General features: G+C 48.0%; 1 protein-coding gene across 1 annotated transcript in view; it reads right to left on the bottom strand.

The window, feature by feature from the left end:
• LOC111156345 (dynein heavy chain 10, axonemal-like) overlaps window positions 1-18,767 on the bottom strand; it is a 131,428-nt gene that overhangs the window by 52,048 nt on the left and 60,613 nt on the right. Inside the window, 11 exon segments of the mRNA XM_022517120.1 lie at window positions 731-853; window positions 1,998-2,133; window positions 3,122-3,280; window positions 5,372-5,490; window positions 7,000-7,191; window positions 7,739-7,885; window positions 9,859-10,047; window positions 11,896-12,048; window positions 13,099-13,233; window positions 14,620-14,803; window positions 14,919-15,188. Coding sequence (XP_022372828.1) covers window positions 731-853; window positions 1,998-2,133; window positions 3,122-3,280; window positions 5,372-5,490; window positions 7,000-7,191; window positions 7,739-7,885; window positions 9,859-10,047; window positions 11,896-12,048; window positions 13,099-13,233; window positions 14,620-14,803; window positions 14,919-15,188 — 1,807 coding nt within the window.

An 18,767-nucleotide genomic window follows, 5' to 3' on the forward strand; every position in this document is an offset into this window, starting at 1 on the left:
CAATGTGGGCCTTGATCCCAGGACCTCAGGATCATGACCTGAGACCAAGACAGACGCTTAACCGACTGAGCCCCCCAGGTGCCCACTCTGCACTATTTAACGAAGGCTTTTGTTACAATAATACACATTTTAGCAGCCACGTGACACATGACAGGATTTGAAGTGAACTAAAACTAAAACTATCAGAACTTTATTACCTGACAAGCTAGGTCCTTTACACACTGCATTCATCCAAGTAAGGAAAAGCTGGGCCCTTGTAGAGATAAGTCTCTCAATAGGTGGGCCTCACTGGACCAGGATTTCCAACTATAACCCACAAGCCAAATCTGGCCTGCCACCTCTTTCTGTAAATAAAGTTTTATTGGTACATAGATATGCCCATTCACATATGGTGGCTGCTTTCATGCCACAATGGCATAGTTGAGTAGCTGGAAAAGAAACCATATGGCCCACAGACCTTAAAATATTTACTCTCTACCCCTTTACAGAAAAAAATTGTCAACCCCTGATCTAGACTATCAAAATCATTACCTATCCCACTAGCTATGGAATTATCTAGAAATCTCCTAAGTGTATCTTCCATGTTTTTATCCAATTTATTGATAACATTAAGTGCTTAAGATCAAGGTCAAGGTCATGGCTTTCACAACCAACATCCTTCTGGATTATGTTTATCCTACTAGTCAATGGTCCTAAAAACTTTTAAGTTCATTTTAGAAAGAATTTCCACCTTGTTTTGTATTTCATTAACCCATTTTTTCCAGAATGGTTGATATTTCAAGTTTTTAGGATCCACATAAACCATTCCACATCGAGACACAGTTGCAGGAGAGGCATACTGCAAATCTCCAACCTGGAGAAATAAAGAAAATTGGTCACGTCTGCAGCTATAAACAGCCGGACTGCATATTTAAAAGCCTTTGCTTTGTGCAAAGTTTTTTCAGCTGTGTAAAACCCAGTCATACCAAGATTAACATAGCTTTCATGAGGCTTCTAATTGAACACTGAAGTTTATCTTGGGAAGATTATATATTCTGATGTAGTGCCTTTTAAAGTTTTCTTTTACTCTCAATTAATGTGAAAATTAATACACTTTAGACTACCTGACAAAAATAGAAAATTATAGAGAAGAAAATAAGTTTCCCAAAATCCCAACACCAAGAAACAGACATTGTTTTGGAGTGTTCTCCTCTCACTCTTTTTTCTTCATTTTTTAAAAACATAGTTGAGATTGGGTAGTATAAAATTTAATATGCATGCATTTAAACCAGCAATATTAACACACATCTCTATGAAAAGACACAGTTCAGTCAACCAATAAGAACAATATGCACAAATACTCAGGCATCGGCAAATTTTACAGGCCAAGTTAAAAACAGCATTGACAGTAAGCCAAAGTGGAAGCAAGTCTCAGGGCCACTGCTATGAAACAGGTTCAAAAGATATGACACAAAGTTTGAAAAAAACAAATGAGAAGTTAAAGGCAAATAGTGCAGGAGAAAAAAGAAGGCAACTACAAACTCCATGCCAAAAAAAAAAAGGGCTCTAAAAGAGAGAACATAGTAACAGTACACTAGATGGCACTACAGTAAATATTTCCATATTCATAATAATGCAAATACTGTTTACTGATTCAATAGATTTAGCAATGTAGTACTCCGAGGAGGGGAGTGAGCTAGTGGTATGAGAGATGAACTCTCACTTTCATAGCAGTCATAGCACAGATACTCTGTTAACTTGATAAAGGAAGGAAGAGCATGCGAAGTGTGTTATTTATAGACACTAGGATAATGACCAGATGAAAGTGAAACTAGTTACTTCTGGGGTTCAATAAAGAGGGATAAGAGGAGTAGGGAGAGTACAGAGTTGTACTCATCATAAAAACTCTTCTGCACTGTGTGGGTTTTCTTTAGTCACCTATATTACCAATTTAATGCACAACTAGACTTTTAACTAAAAGAAAAACATATTAAAAATTAGTTTTCGTCACGACTTGCCTCAAAGAGCAGAGCACAGTGTGCTTGAAGCCGAATGCGCTCACCATTGGCCAAGGTCAATAGCTTGTTGTCATCCATCACAGAATTCATGTTTTCCACCCACAGAGCATCCACATCACCATCAAATAAAATATACCTGCAGCAAAGAAAAGCAAGCCAGGCTTTCACATGGAAACTCCCCATTCATGCTGATGTCTTTTTCCCAGGGTTTTGACACCAGGACCTGTGACAGAGCACCCAACTTGGTCCCAAGGTTTGACCCATAAAATCAAATGGGTGGGAAAAAAAGAGCCAACATAAAAACTGAGTTTGAGTCCCTGTGTGGCTTGTTTGGTTGAGCATCCAACTCTTGGTTTCTGCTCAGGTCATGGTCTTGTGGGTCCTGAGCTCAGGTCCCACTTCAGGCTCAGCGCTCAGTGGGGAATATGCTTGGAGATTCTCTCCCTCTCCCCCTCCAATAAATAATCTTTTATAAAAACTGAGTCAGCAACATTTAAGGATAAAGAAACATCACACACAAGTCTGGATGTCTTGCTTCTCTTGCAGCCTGGAGGGCTGACAGCACAGACCTACATTCCCGCGTGGAATGGTTTGCGGTAGCGTAGTAGCAGCTGTTCACAGTCTCATTCTTTCATTAAAACTGAGACTGAATATCAATGGCTAGCTACCACTGGTTTGGACACCGACTTTTCTCACAGTAAGTTTAAGGGAAAAGGGAAGTATTTCGTATACCCATGCGCAATGGGTTGAATGGTGGCCCCCAAAAGATAGGTCCATCAGAACTAGTGATGGGACCTTATTTGCGGGGGTGGGGGGTGGTCTTTGCTGATGTAATTAAGGATCTCAAGATGACAGCATCTTGGATCATCCAGATGGGCCCTTCTCCAATGATGGGTACCCTTACAGAGGGAAGAGCATCCTCCCAGTCGAGGAGACAGAGGGAACACATAGAGAACTAAGATGCCACCAGGCAATTTGTGAACAGAGCCCTTGACATCTGACTCTAAGTCTGTGGATATCCATGCATGAAACTACAATACTGTACATTGTCCTTTTTTATCCATAACAGTGAGGTAATTAACATGAGCTAACGCAGGCTCTCTCCTACTCACAAAGGTACTCACTTTCGCTCCTTCTTATCTGTTGGCCTATTGATCTCCCTGAAGATGTTTGACAGCACCCCGTCCGTCCAGTCTCGGGTAGTGGGGTCCAGGATGCCATAAAGCTCTGTGACACTCACGGCTTTGGGATTCAGGATGTACAACTTGGTCACCAGCCCAAGCCTAAATCAAAGGAGAGGCTTCAGCTGTGGTCCAGGTGGCCTGAACACATTAGAAAAACGGTCTGTGGCACCTAGATGGGGATATGATGTTTTGGATCCAATCCAGAATTTAAAATGCAATCCACACATCTGAAACTAATGTTGTTCTATATGTTGGCTAATCAAGTTAAAATAAAACAAAACAACACAAAACACACTCCACCCAAACTCTGCCCTGGGCTTCCCACTGACTGTTAATGGCTTATATTAAATCAAGGGAACCATGTTTCACCAAAAATGTGGCCCCAACAAAAGTGAGGTCTGAACTGAAAACACAGCTTGGCCTTTTGGGGGCATAGAGAAGCTAAGTTACATATTCATGCCTATGACAATTTATGTGACTGTTTCATAATTAGTTTATAGGAGATAACAGTCATCCAAGACAACATAACACACCCTTGGACTACGGATGTTCAATTCCTCATACTCATAGCATATCTGTTCTGGGTTGCTGACTTTATAAATCATGTAGACAGAGCATTAGCCTCCACAACGCCTGTAAATTCCTGCAATGCATGGGATTAATTCATCTACAGAAAACTGGACTTCACACAAGTTCATAATCAACTAAGTAAATCAAAATAATGATGGCATGCATATACACACATGTATATGGTAACTACCAATTACCTAATGATTAATTAATTAAAGAATAAAGGGCAGGAGTGTCTGGGTGGCTCAGTGGGTTAAGCATCTACCTTCAGCTCAGGTCATGATCCCAGGGTCTTGGGATCGAGCCCCACATCAGGCTCCCTGCTCCTCCCTTTGCCTCTTTCTGTCTTTCAAGTAAAATATTTATTTAAAAAAATAATAAAAGGCAGGTTGGCTATGGCACAACCCATTTGAAATCAGTAAGTCACTGTCCTTTGGTTTTCTCATAAGAAACATAGGAAGAAATAAAAAAAAATGACAGTAACTTACTCATTAGCTTTATAGACTATCTAGAAATGTTAAAGTCACAAAGATTATAAGGCTTGATTTAGGTTTTTGCTGGAATATTAGCATACAGGGAAGTCCTTCTGGAACTGAGTTCTTGCTTGAGAGAAAAGTGAGAAGTCAAAATCCATCTCGGTGTGAGGACCAGCACTACGACTCACTACAGGTCTTCAGAATATTGTTAGGAGTGTGAGGTCCCTGTCCCTTGGAGCAGCATTGCTCTCGCTGGGCTGGGAATAATAAGGCCTTTGCAGGGATGACACTGTTTTTGGCCACTCTGATCCCATAAAATAGCTGCATAAGGTTGAGTGCCCCCACTTACTCACAAGGGGCAACCTGAACACCAAGAAATACAACTTAACAAGTTAATTTTCAAAATATCCTTATAAGCTTGTTATCTCACAGATAAGCCTCATCACAGTCCGAGGCACAAAAGGGTCACCGTTTTGCCTTCTAAATTCACCAATCAGCAGTGAAACAAGGAGAGACGCTCTGAGTCTAACATGGGGTTTAGGACGCTGATGTGTTCAGATTTCACCGTTCAGAACTGAATACTGACCCCGTGTAATGGGTACCCCCCCTCTCTTTTTCTGTTGTATGCGATTCTGAAGATGACTGGGTCTTGAAGATAAATGGTGGCCACATGCATCCAATGTATTAAAAACATTTTGTGTTCCTTTTAAACTGGATTACACCTGGATTGAAAATGCCTTCTTTGGGGGGGGGGGGCTATATGTAGTTTCAAACATGAATTAACTTTTTGCTCTCATAATTTAAAAAAAAAAAATGCAGTGTTTGAGGCACCTAGGTGGCTCAATCAGTTAAGCATCTGACTTGGGTTTCGGCTCAGGTCATGATCTCAGAGTCATGGGATCGAGCCCAGCATTGGCGTCCACACTCAGCAAAGTCTGCTTAAGACTCTCTCTCCTCCTCTCCCCCGCCCCTCCCCCTGCTCTATAAATAAATAAATATTTTTTTTTCTTTTAAAAGGCAATGTTTTAAGACAAATTTTATCTCCCAGGAATTGAGAAAGCAAAATGGGACTCCATGATACCACCACCAACCGGACCAGGAAACCACCCTGGCAAGCAGGCCTTCCCCTCGGGGTCATACTCACTTGGTCTGGGCCTGACACAGAGCGTTGATGACCACAGACTTGCCTCCTCCGGTGGGCCCCACCACCATGGTCGTGTGGCGGGTTAACATGGTCTCGAACATCTGGACCACTTTATCCACCTGTGGGGCAACCATTGGCAGCTGGGGTAAAAATTTTTTTTAAAAAAACAGCTTTGTTGAGCTATAATCCACATACCATATAATCTGCCCATTCTGAGAATGCGGTTCAGCGGGTCTTAGGACACGCAGCGTGACCCTGTTCAATTTTAAATCATTTTACTCCCCGCCACCCACCCCCAAAACTCTTCATTCATTTGCCCTCTCTTCCCAGCCCCGCCCCCAGCCGCTGGGGCTGCTCATCAGCTTTCCGTGTCCGTGGACTTGCGCCATCTGCATACGTGAACGGAATGACATGAACGGAATGACACAGATCACAGGATCTGCAGGCTTTGGCATCTAGCTGGTCTCACTTCGCATGTTCTCAGCGTCCATCCGTGGGTCAGAACAGATTTCTTTTTTGTGGCCAAGGACTACTCCATTGTGTGGACATATCTCCTCTGCTTTATTCACCCGTGGGTGAGCATTTGCGTGGCTTCTATTTCTGGGCTCTTACCCAGACATCGTGTAGGCGTTCTTGCGTGGACCTATGTTCTCATTCCCCCTGGGGGTACGTAACTCTACAATTTAACGTCTTGGGGAACTGCCGGATTGTTTTTCTGTTGCCACTACATCGTTTCACATTCCCTTTCTAAACCACCAACTCTAGAGGAAAACGTCAGGGTAGGAAAGGTGCAGCGAGCTCTCTCGTCGGTGACCGATACCGGCTGCCCCAGCCCCAGGCCTCAAGGGAGCCTGATGCCCTGAGACAGACCGACCAGAGGCAGCCACTCTGGTCCTGCAGTCTTAGGCATTTATACCCTCAGCAGAACACGCTGGCAGTAATTTTTGGCTTATGGACAACATATACAACCTTACAGACTTCAGACGATCAGAATCTTATCAGTAACATCTAATTTTTCTTCTAAGTGGGACTGTGGAGAAAGAAAAGGTGGGGTGGGGAGAGAGCGTGAGACGGTGGGACCCCAAAACGAAACACTTGAGCCATCACGTTATACCAAAAACAGCTGGAGGGCGGTATGTACATGCTGCGGAACATGACTGGGCCTCAAAAAGGAAGGTGATTCTGACACCTGCTAAAACATGGATGAACCATGAAAACATGCCGAGTGAAGTAAGCCGGTCAGAAAAGGACCAAGGCCGCAAGATGTCACTTACATGAGGTCCCCAGAGGAGTCAGATTCATAGAGACAGAAAGCGGGGCAGGGGGAAAGGCAGGTGAGGACCGGGGGCTGGGGAGGGGCTGGGGAGTTGCTGATTAATGGGGACAGAGTGTCGGTTTTGCAGGATGGAGAAGTTCTAGAAATCTCTTTCACAGCAATAGGAATATACTTCACCCGGCTGAACTGTACAGAAAACGGGTAAGATGGAGATTTTTGTTATGGGTACTTTAGCACAATAAAAAGAAAAAGTCAGGGAAAAATGCCTAAGATGGTAAATGTTGGGTGGATTTTACCACATTCAGTTTTTTCAACCAGGAAGGACCCAGACGACGCCCGTGCGCTCACTTACCTGGACAGGTAAGATGACGTAGCCGCCCTCCTCCAGGACCTGCTGCACGGCGTCGTTAAAATGGGGGTAGCGGACACGTGGGCAGTCTAGTCCAGGAAACAGGTCGGAAATCAAACCAAGGAAGAGAGGGACGTCCTCAAAGACAAACTTGGGCAGATTCATGTCTCGAAGGGCCCTCATCAGCACCACATCCTGGACAGAACGCAAGAGACACCTTTGGAGATATTTCCGAAAGACCCAGGGACTAGTCTAGAAATCCTCTTATGAAATAGAAAACGAAGCTTTATATAAAATATAAGACATACAGCGTTGTGAGTACAGAGGCTATGGACCACAGAGCGGCCGAGGTCTGCTTTGGAGTAAGTCCCGTGCTTTTATGGAAAAGCAGGAAAAACAAAAAATAGCCAAAACATGCTCATGTCTTCCTGAGAACAGGGTTGACCTCCACCCCTCCACCCCACCTTCCTGCAATTGTGGACTGGTTATTACCACTGAAGCCTCAGAAACTGGTGCTATGAAGACTTTCAACTTGACCTAGTAATTAGTCAAACTGAATAATAATAATAATAATAATAATAATAAAAATAAATAAGAGACCTAATTAAGGCCAGCAACCAAATGAAGTGACAGTGAAGACCAAAGCTTTCCGGGGGGATGAGAGCGTAGCCTGTCATCTCATCCCCACACTCGTTCGCTGCCCATGAAGCCCTGGCAGACGCGGGCGTGCGCGGCCCCCTACCTCTCGAAGGTCAGAAGAGCCTCTCTTCAGCTCTCCAGCCATTACCAACACGGACTTCAGGGCTCTCAGTCCAAAATCATAGTGGTGTTGCTTGGAGAGCTGCTCCCGGGCCAGCTTATAGAGGACGGTCATCTTTTTGGCCAGGGTCTTTTGTGATCAAAAACAATGAAAAGCAAAGAAAGAAAATGACCCAAAAGCAACAGGACATCATTCTACAAAGAAAATGGACGTGAAGCTGTTCAGATGCTCCATTGGCAAACAGACCTTGCCTCTAAGGGCAAGACCTTGGGGTGAGAGGGGGGTCTTCGTTTTCAACAATGACAAATTAAGCACTAATTTCAAAGAATGCAGGTCTTACCAAAATTTGAGGAACTCTCTTTGAAAGCGGAGGAAGATCTTCAGTGGCTTCGTTTAAAGACTAGAACCCCTCCAACTTTTTAAAATCATAGCAATCACACTCTAAAAATGTGCTTCCTGTTTATTTGGACCTAAACATAGTAAATCTTTTCCGGGTGGCGCCTGGGTGGCTCAGTCAGTTAAGCCTCTGCCTTCAGCTCAGGTCAGGATCTCGGGGTCCTGGGATCGAGCCCCACGTGGGGCTCCCTGCCCAGCGAGGAGCCAGCTTCTCCCTCTCCCTCTGCCCTTCCCCCACAATTCATGCTCACTCGTGCTCTGTTTCTCTCAAATAAATAAATAAAATCTTTAAAAAAAAAAAAAAAAAGCTTCTCAGGGCGCCTGGGTGGCTCAGTGGGTTAAGCCTCTGCCTTCCGCTCAGGTCATGGTCTCAAGGTCCTGGGATCAAGCCCCACATCAGGTCTCTGCTCAGCAGGGAGCCTGCTTCCCTCTCTCTCTCTGCCTATTTGTGATCTCTGTCAGATGAATAAATAAAATCTTAAAAAATAAATAAATAAATAAATAAAATTTAAAAAAGCTTCTCTTGCAACTCATCTTTCAAAACAAGTTAGCCCCTCATAGACTACTGATGTAGCCACCGATATAGACTACTACCTCAAGGATTCAAGGCCTGCTGCTCCCTAAGGATGATGTGGGGACTAAGAACCAGAGATTCCAACACTCCTATTCAAAATCTGGACAATGTGTGAGCAGTAAGAGCCTTTAAAAAAAAAAAAATTACGGGGGCGCCTGGGTGGCTCAGTGGGTTAAAGCCTCTGCCTTCGGCTCAGGTCATGATCCCAGGATCCTGGGATCGAGCCCCGCATGGGGCTCTCTGCTCAGCGGGGAGCCTGCTCCCTCCTCTCTCTCCGCCCGCCTCTCTGCCTGCTTGTGATCTCTGTCTGTCAAATAAATAAAAATAAAATCTTAAAAAAAATTACAGAAAAGAAACCTCACAACCCTTTGTGCGGGAAGTGTTTGCTGTTTTGTACGTTTTTCAGAACCTTCTAGGAAAATACAGGAGCATACTTTTTTATACATATTTTAAAAGATGATAAAGGACATTGGGTGCGTGTGTGTACGTGGTATGAGGCTAAGTGAAGGAAGCCCATCAAGGGTTACCTACGTATGATTCCATGTACAGAACATTCTCGAAGTGACCGGTTGTCATGACCGAGAATGGCAGGGGGTTGCCAGGAGTCAGGGCCAGGGTGGGGGTCGGGGGGGAGATGTGATACCAGAGAATGACAGGAAGGACTTTCTTTGTGGTGATGGCCCAGTTCTGTATCCTGATTGTAGCTCCGGTTACAGCACACGGGCGACAAAATGTTCTAGAATTCTACATACACACCAGAGAGAGAGGATAGAACATCTGATGGAATCCAGATAAAGCTTGTACCTGAGCTGACAGCACTGTGCCCTTGTCACTCTGACAGCCTGCCTTGGAGGGTGTAAGTGGCCACGTGGGGGGGGGCTGGGGAAGGGGCAGGTAGAACTCTGCACTACTGCGGCCACTTCTGGGGAGTCAAATGACTTGTAAATAAGACTTGCAGTTTTAAAAAGGAGGAGAGAGACAAAGTTTAAAAAAAAAAAAAAAAAGAAGAAGAAAGAACGAACGAACGAAAAAATTAAGCCACACAGAATGCAAACTTCCCAAGTGCCTGGTCTGAGTGCAGAGCCAGGGCTGTGGGAGGGTTGGGCCGAGCCCGGCACTAAGGAGGCCTCACCTTGGCCCAGAGGAAGCCCTCAGAGAAGAGCATGATCTCACAGATCTGCTGCAGGTCGGGCACGATCACCACCACGGGCCTGAAGAGGGCCTTCACCGACTCGGGCAGCTCCGTGCGGCCCGCGTAGCCTGGGTTCATGGTGATGAAGATGCCCATCTTCGGGTCCAGGGAGATCTCCTGCCCTTCAAACTGGAGGACGGTTGGAAAGGAAGAGGTTTACCACCGGGGACGGGGGCCGGGGGCGCCACGGGGCTGTTCGTCTCCATGGGTCTGCGGCAGAGGCCACCGTCTGACTCCCTTCCGTTTCCAGGAGTTAAACGCAGCGTCCTCGTGCTTCTGACCCGAGTGTTCTAGGGGGCGAGCCCTGCACACCCCCACCCAACTCCGATCCAAGCCAGGGTCTGCGCGCTTGACAAGTGGCCGATGCGGGGCAGGAGCGCAGCCTGGGGCTGTCCCAGATGCTCCTTTATTTTGAGTTTCTTTAGCCAGTTTCACCTGTCCCCATTTCTTTCTCTAAGATTTTACTATTTTGTTTTTTCCACTGGTTCACCAGATAGAAAAAAGATAGAAAACGGTGTTTTTATGAGGCACAGACTGCCTCAGTGACAAGAGGGCCACCCAGCAGGTCGCTGATGCTCCCCAAGGAAGGAGGCCACTGTGCTGTCTGCCAAGCCCACAATGAGACCACCCTCACCCGCTCCCTGATATCCATGTGGGGCCTCGATTGCCTTCTGGAGATGATGGACTGGCCTGTTCTTAAAACCACAGCTTCTAGAGACGCCTGGGGGGGCTCAGTCAGTTAAGCGTCTGCCTTCAGCTCAGGTCATGATCCCAGAATCCTGGGATCAAGTCCCATATCAGGTTCCTTGCTCAGCAGGGAGGCTGCTTCTCCTTCTGCCTGCATCTCCCCCTACTTGTGCTCTCTCTTTCTGACAAATAAAATCTTAAAAAAAAAAAAAAAAGCTTCTAGAAACCTGAATGCACTGCAGGTTCAATTTCCTTCTCTCAGAAGCAGTAAGCGCGGCCCTAAAATAGTTCAGAAGAACCCATTAAAAGAACACTCACCCAAAGCCTTTATGGGAATCCTAAAAATGTTTAATGGGATCGAGATTACGTTATCTCTTAACAGTGAGCCACACTGAGGTCTGGGAGAAAAGCAGGCAGGACACCAGGGCCACGGAGTCACCCGCAAGCCAGTCCCCACCAGCCCAACCCAAATCTGCAGGCTGAACTTCTCCATGAGGCTGCTTAGTGCCTTGGAGGATAAAAAGGCATTTTCAGGCACAAAGGAAGGACAGTTTCAGGCAGACAGGGCCACATGTGGTGTGTCTGAAGGGTGAGTGGCATGAAGGTGACAAAATTCAGGGGTGGGGGGGCAGCAGAGCACGTTAGGGTCCAGGGGACCCCAGTGCAGGGACGTGGCCCAGCCACTCTGGTCCCTTTGGTCAGAGAACCCACTTCTGGGCTATCTAAATTATGTAATAAGATCGTGTTTCTCCAAATTCTGATCTGGCCTCCTCAGCTGTAACTTAATAGTCTTATCAGCTCGGGTCTACATATACGTCCTCGGAGGGACACAGATCAGAGGGCGCTAAAAACTTCTCAAATCTGCCTCTTCATTAAAAATGCTGCTCGTTTTAATCCCCTAACTTGACGAGGCAGGAAGGCAAAATTTTGTTTGTGTGATAACAGCTATCAAAAGACATTCTGCCTGAATGGACCACTAATCCTGAATGCTGCCTCTTTCTCAAACTTGGGAAGTGACCCAGAATATTTTTTTCCTTTAATGGAGGCTCCATCCATCCCTTGAGAACGCTGCCTCACCTGTCCATAGCTACTACTACTTCTCTGTCTGGAATTCACTTGACGTTCTAGAACACTGCCGTCCCTGATTCTCCAAGAGGCTGATAATTTGGGGGAAACCCAACCATCTCGATTTGAAAGCAAAAATCTGTCGAATTATCTGAGATTTCTAAGGTCACGCAGCCGAACTTCCAACCTGGAGAACGTGACGGGGCAGCCCTCCCTCGTGCCCACCTGGAACGTGGTGAGCTGGTGGATCAGGGCATTTCGGATCGTCTGGATCTGAGACGAGATGACTGACAGCACAGACGCGTCGATGCGGTTAAACTCATCAAAGCAGCCCCAAGCCCCACACTGGGCAAGGCCAGAGAAAATCTTCCCAATGGCCTAGCGTGAATGGGGTGGGGAAAAAAAAGCACAAGGGCAATTTTCATCTTCAAAATCACACATGATGGGGCACCTGGGTGGCTCAGTCGTTAAGCATCTGCCTGGGCTCAGGTCATGGTCCCAGGGTCCTGGGATTGAGCCCCGCGTCGGGCTCCCTGCTCAGTGGGAAGCCTGCTGCTCCCTCTCCTGCTCCCCTGCTTGTGTTTCCTCTCACTCTGTCAAATAAGTAAAATCTTAAATAAATAATAAAATGAAATGAAATCGCACATGAGACATTTACAGATAAATTGCCTAAATTAAAACAGAGAGTGAACATCAGGTTGGCAGAGAGGCAGCCGGCCAACCGCCCCACTCATGGATCTTTCTGGGAAGACTGGTGGGACCCTCATGGGCCAACCCTCCCATTCACAGGACTTTACAAATTTAAGGATTTTCATAGAAAACTCCAGGGTTCTGGCTCCTCTTGAAATACTGGAAAATTGGGGCACCTGGGTGGCTCAGTGGGTTAAATCCTCTGCCTTCAGCTCAGGTCATGATCCCAGGGTTCTGGGATCGAGCCCCGCATCGGGCTCTCTGCTCAGCAGGGAGCCTGCTTCCCTTCCTCTCTCTGCCTCTCTGCCTACTTGTGATCTCTGCCTGTCAAATAAATAAATAAATCTAAAGAAGGAAGGAAGATAGATAGACAGAGAGACTGGAAAATCAAGCCGCAGCAGGTCCATCTTCCCCAGTGGTAATGCCTAACCACAGTTAGGAAGTGGTGCCCCCCAGCTGAAGCCGTGCCCTGCAGCCGCTGGCCTTGGCCTCACCTCACTCCTCAGCGCCCCCTACTGTCTGCACCTGCCGTTGTCCTCACTTACTGTACCTAGGCGGCTCTGGTGACCTTTCGGTTTGCGACCTTTGCTCTACATGCTGCTGATAACGCAGACAGGGATGAGTTCTGAGACTGAGGGTGGAAGGTTTCTTCTCTGCGCACTCTCCTCCCAGCGGTCTCCAGAAGAGTGTGGGCCGCGGTGCCTCCCCCCACGTCCCGCGTTCAGCTCTCCGCCGTACCTTGTAGTCCATGCCTTCCCCGCAGTTGGTCACAACACAGAGCAAGCCCAGGGCTTTGGCCAGGTCCTTGGTGGTCTCGGTCTTGCCGGTACCCGCTGGGCCCGCAGGGGCGCCCCCTAGGTACATGGACAGCGCCTGTGAAGGAGCCAAATAAAGCCTATGTGGTCTGAGTCACATAAGGAAACAGGTGCCGTTTCCCAAACCCTGACAATATATGCGCGGTACACACGTGACAATGGACATGTCCACACTCACCTTTCCTGACAGTCGCTATTTTGTAACATTTCTGTTTTTCCATTGACCTCTACCACTCCCTCCCCTCCCCCGCCACATGCCGTGATACAGGGACCAGCATACCAAGGACTAAGCGACACGCCGGAACAGGTGCCGACCCTGAGGACGAGGCCCGTCGTTCCCAGAGACGAGGCCCATGCACACACGTACATCTGTGCCATACAGGGTTAGCCCTCCCACGGAAAGTTCCGGCCCTGTGTCTCCAGATTCTAGGAGTTGATCTCAAAGCCCATGGAATGTCCTGAGAACCCTGACGTCGGGCCACGTGCCATCAGCTTGACTTTCTGGAGGGGCTGGAAGCTAAAGTCGGCCACGCAAGCCATCGGTCGTTTCTGCATGACCAGTCCCCGCTGGAACCCCCACACCTGCATCCCCGGCGAGCTTGCCGCGTGGTAAAGCCTGCTGCCCGCGGCCATACGGCCACCACAAGGGAGAGCGCCATCTGCACGAGGACACCGCGACCAGGAAATGCAGGCCCCAGCCTGCTCCCCCCACCCACCTCCTGCTGTGGGTTCTGACCTGTATCCCTTTGCTAGGATAAACCACAGTTAGGACCGCAAGGGCTTTGCTGAGTTCTGTGAGCCCTTTCAGCAAACTGGCAAGCCTGAGGGCCGAGTTAGGAGCCACCTGAACCGGCAGCGGCCCCATCCCAGAAGGTGGCAGGTACGTCCTGCTCCGAGTTTAAATGCGTTTACGGATTTTGAACAGTGGTGTCCCTTGCTCCCGGCACTGGTTTCCTGGGGCTGCCCTTGGAGATTCCCACCAAGCGGGGGCTGAAAACACCAGAAATGCATTTGTTCATGGCACTGAGGGCCGGGAGTCTGAAGTCGAGCTGTTGGCAAGGCCGCGCTCCCTCCAAAGCTTCGAGGGGGGGTTCTTGGCTCAGGTGGCTTGGCTCTTGGCTTCCTTGGCATGGGGCCACCTGGCTCCAACCCCTGCCCCCAACTTAATGTCACCTTTCCTGTCTTTCTGCGTCCTCTTCTCACAGGGACACCAGTCAGAAGATCTGGGGACCCTAATCCCAGATGTTCCCAATCCTTCCCTAATTAAATGGACAAAGAGCGTATTTCCAAAGAAGGTCACATCGTGAGGTTCCGAGAGGACATGACTCGGGAAGGAGGGACACCGGTCAACCCAGTGCGGTGCCTGCAGGCAAACCAATCACACTTGGAGAGCAATCCAGAACCAGGGACCACTGGTAAGCGCGCGGTCTGGGTGGCCAGTCACCTGCGTGAGAGTCAGGTAGATGCGGTCCGTGAGTGGCGTGATGACCAGCCTCCCGTTCAGACCCATGTACTCGTAGCCATAGCTGAAGGTGCCCGTGCACTGCCGGATGTTCAGCTCGTCCGGCTCCCGGTCCCAGTAGAACCGCAGCTGACTCTCCCACTCAAACTCCTGGGCCTCGAGAATGCTGGAAGGGGAGGGGAGAGGAGGGGAGAGGCAGGAGAGGAGGTCGGAGAAACCGCAAGGCCACGCTGGGCGGGAAACACATGCTGTGACACACCGGGGCCCCCGGGGGTCCCTACCTGCTTCTTATGAAAGAGTCAACTATGTCCCTAGCGTGCACATCGATGATGAGGGCCGTGTTGTATTTCTTTCTGTCGTTTTTGCTCAATGGCATGGTGATCCGAGTGACCAGCTCGTCGATCTGCCGGTGCATTTTCTTGCCATACTCCTTCATGGCCTGCTTCTCCCCTTTCTGCACTTCGTGGAAGACGTCCTCCACCTCCCAGGTCCACCACACCTGGCAGGCAGCCAGCACCACCATCCCCTGGTACAGGAGCATCCAGTCAACCCTAAAGGAGAAAGCACGCCTGTTCGAGATCTTTCTCCAGGGACTGGTGCCGGACGACAGTCCCCGTAAGAATGGGTTTCTTTTATCTGGAATAGGGGAGGCCCAGGGAGGGCTCAAGGTCAGCAAATGGCAGTAACTCTTCCAGCTGGACGGGAAAACGGCAGGCTGATGGCACGCACACGTGAGAACGTTCGAGGGGACGATGTAGGAAGATGCTAGGTCCCTTTTAAAATATGCCTGGACAGGTTTGCAGAGGGACCGAACACTATGGGTGTAGAATAAGAATGCATTTTTATTTATTTTTATTTTTTTAAAAGATTTTATTTATTTATTTGACAGAGAGATCACAAGTAGGCAGAGAGTCAGGCAGAGAGAGAGGAGGAAGCAGGTTCCCTGCGGAGCAGAGAGCCCGATGTGGGGCTCGATCCCAGGACCCTGGGACCATGACCTGAGCTGAAGGCAGAGGCTTTAACCCACTGAGCCACCCAGGCGCCCTACATTTTTAAATTCCAACAAATTTCATCATCTCGGACCACCCTGCCCATTTGGCTGTTACAGCTTCCTGGCTGTTACTCACTACTCTTTTCTCTCCCACACACGCCTGACCAAAGTGACACACACATAGGGGGAGAAGGGGCTGTGGTGGCTGTTCCTCCAAAAATGCCAGCAGACAAAACAGGGTACTCTGCACCTTGATTGTCCCACTTCAAAATTCTAGGCAGCAAGTCTCTGGGTCAGTGGATATAGGGTAACCCAATCTTTAAAAGCTGCGTGGTACTCTGGAGTCTGAGGCTGCTGCAGTTGCCTTACTCATGTCTAGTTAAGCTTCTTCCAGTTCCTTCGCCAACACAAATAATACTGCAGGAAACATCCTTCGACACCATTTGGCAATGTCTGGAGAGGTTTTTGGTTGTCCGAGCTGGTGGGGGGGTGGCAGGGGCTGAAAATGTGCTAACCATCCCCCAAGTCACTCTGGTCTCCCACAGCAAAGCATTATCCAGCCCCAAATGTCAGCACGGCTGAGGCGGACAAACCCAGCTCTCCATCTAACCTGAGGAGTCAGAGTTGCTTCTAGGCTTGCCGGACAGAATCCCAAAAAGCAAAACAACCAGGCCTAAGTGGAGAGCACTCTTTGAGTAGATTATTTTAATAGAAACGATCAAATTACTTTTAAAGGTTGTAGCAATCCTTATCCCACCAGCAATGCATAGCCCTGCCCTTCTCACCACATGCTCTCCAGCACTAGGTATTATCGCTTTTTTAATTTTTTTGCCATTCTGAAAGGGGTGGGGGACAGTATCTAATCTGCTAATTTGCAGATCCCCAAGACTAACAATGCTCTCCTCTTTTCATATTTTTATTCGCCATTTGGATTTCCTCTACAGAGATACTAATTTCCAAAGCTGAGAAGTGCCCTGAAATACACTTAGGGCAAGGTTTTGTTTTTTGGTTTTTGGTTTTCTTTGTTTTTCTATATACTTGAAAAATAATGGGCCCAGAACTCTAAGTTCCAATCCAGGAAAAATGACCATGAATTATGAGCCATTAACTTGATGACACACAATTAATGGCAAAATAAATTTAAAAGGGTATTTAAAACAATGAAAAGATTAGGCTTTGCCATCTTGTTTTAAAACTGTCTGGTGTCCCCTAAAAACCTACATACTATTTATGGTTCTGATCCTTACACACTAGAGAGAGATAATGAAGGTGATGAGAGCTCTAGGAAGTCAGAAATCAGGAGAAGCAGAAGCAAACTTGACCAGAGAAAATAAAGTGACTCAGAGCAGAGCTTAGAAAGAACATGACGTTGTCTGGCAAATCCCAGGACACTGGGTGCTTTCTGCGACTGCGTACCCTTGGGCCCGTCTTCTCGGTGATGCCAAAACGTGTCTGTTCAAACAAACCATTATGTTCATTTCAACGACTCCCACCTTTTGTCAGACACAACAGTGGTCCTGTGAGGAGGAGGGACATTTGGGGAGGAGGGGGTGCCGCAGACACTTTGGGGAGCCTTCCCTTACTCCGTCTCCTACCGACCACACCCTGCGACACACAGCGATCCCCCAGCAAAGCGGTAGTTACGATGTAGCTGAAACTGGCGTCGGTGTAAAATTCATCTGATCTGGGAGCATGAAGGAGACCAGAACACGCAGCAATCGCTACTCCCGGGGACCCGCAATTTATCGATCCAGTTAGCTTTTGGAAGAGCATCCAACACACGATTAGCTCGGAGCAGGAGCCTGATAAACAACGGTTCAGTCCACGAATACAACTGATAACGTGCCAGACACACCTCCCCGTCCACGAGAGTTCACGGTCAAATATTCAAGAATTCTGCAGGCTGGCGTTCAGACCACTTGCCATTATTCCACTGGAGACCCTGAAATCAGCCGGGGTGGGAGTCCTTCCACCATGAGCACCGGTGAACTCTCTGAGCCAAAGCTTTCTTTTTTTCCTTTTTTCAGAAAGCCAATTCACCCACACACCACTGAGATCTGTATGTACCTGACTACAGAAGGACACAAACCAATCCTTACGGTACCTAAAAATAAAGAAGGATCCCAATCATCCCAATTCAAGGCTATTCTCTAATAAGTTACTAAACTGGATGTTTCCAGTGCATGAAATCAAAAAGGCAGCATGTAAAATCAAAAGGGTAGCAATCTGAAAATAATAATGGAGGTTCTGTGTCTGGACAAAGGCCCCGCCGAGTTTCCTCCTGGGAATCCCACCTAACCCGGATAGAACTCGTCATCCGAAGATGCTTTATGTAGTTTGCAGCCAAGCGTGTGCGGTAAAGCCAACCCTCCTCGCCGTGAGAAGCAGGCATGGCTCAGGCTCAGCTTGATGCCTAGATGCTTCTCGGGCCACAAAAATCAAGGCACGATTGAAATCGCTTACTATTTTAGAACGACTTTACTCCTTTACCCACACACAGATGAACCCTCCCCAGCACCGGGTTTCTGTTGGGTCACCGGGTCAGTGGTTGGCTCAGAATCCCCAGGGAGGGGGTGCCTGGGTGGCTCAGTCTTGTAAGCCTCTGCCTTCAGCTCAGGTCATGATCTCAGGGTCCTGGGATCGAGCCCCGCATCGGGCTCCCTGCTCAGCAGGAAACCTGCTTCTCCCTCTCCCAATCCCCCTGCTTGTGTTCCCTCTCTCACTGTCTCTCGTTGTCAAATAAATAAATAAAATCTTAAAAAAAAAAAAAAAGACTCCCCGGGGAGGGGCTTATAAAATACACAGAGGGACCCACCCCCAGAGTTTCTGGATGGAGCAGATTTGGGGGAGGGCCCCCAGGCATTTGCATTTCTAACAAGCTCCCTGGGGCAGGGGGCCTGATGCTGCTGGTCCAGATACCACCACCACCTTTTGCAAAGTCCTGAATTTGTCTACGGCTGTACCACTGTGAACACGCCTGATCTCGTCAGATCTCAGAAGCTAAGCGGGGTCGAGCCTGGTTAGTACTTGGATGGGAGAAGTCCTGAATTAGGTGATCCTTGAAAGACAAACAATGCATGGACCAGCTTAACTACTGCAAGGAAAGAAAACTTCATTCAGAACATCACCTGGTCTACTC

Source organism: Enhydra lutris, unplaced genomic scaffold (assembly GCF_002288905.1).
Source record: "Enhydra lutris kenyoni isolate GAN:26980312 unplaced genomic scaffold, ASM228890v2 scaffoldscaffold46, whole genome shotgun sequence".
In the NCBI taxonomy this organism is placed as follows: Eukaryota; Metazoa; Chordata; class Mammalia; order Carnivora; family Mustelidae; genus Enhydra; species Enhydra lutris.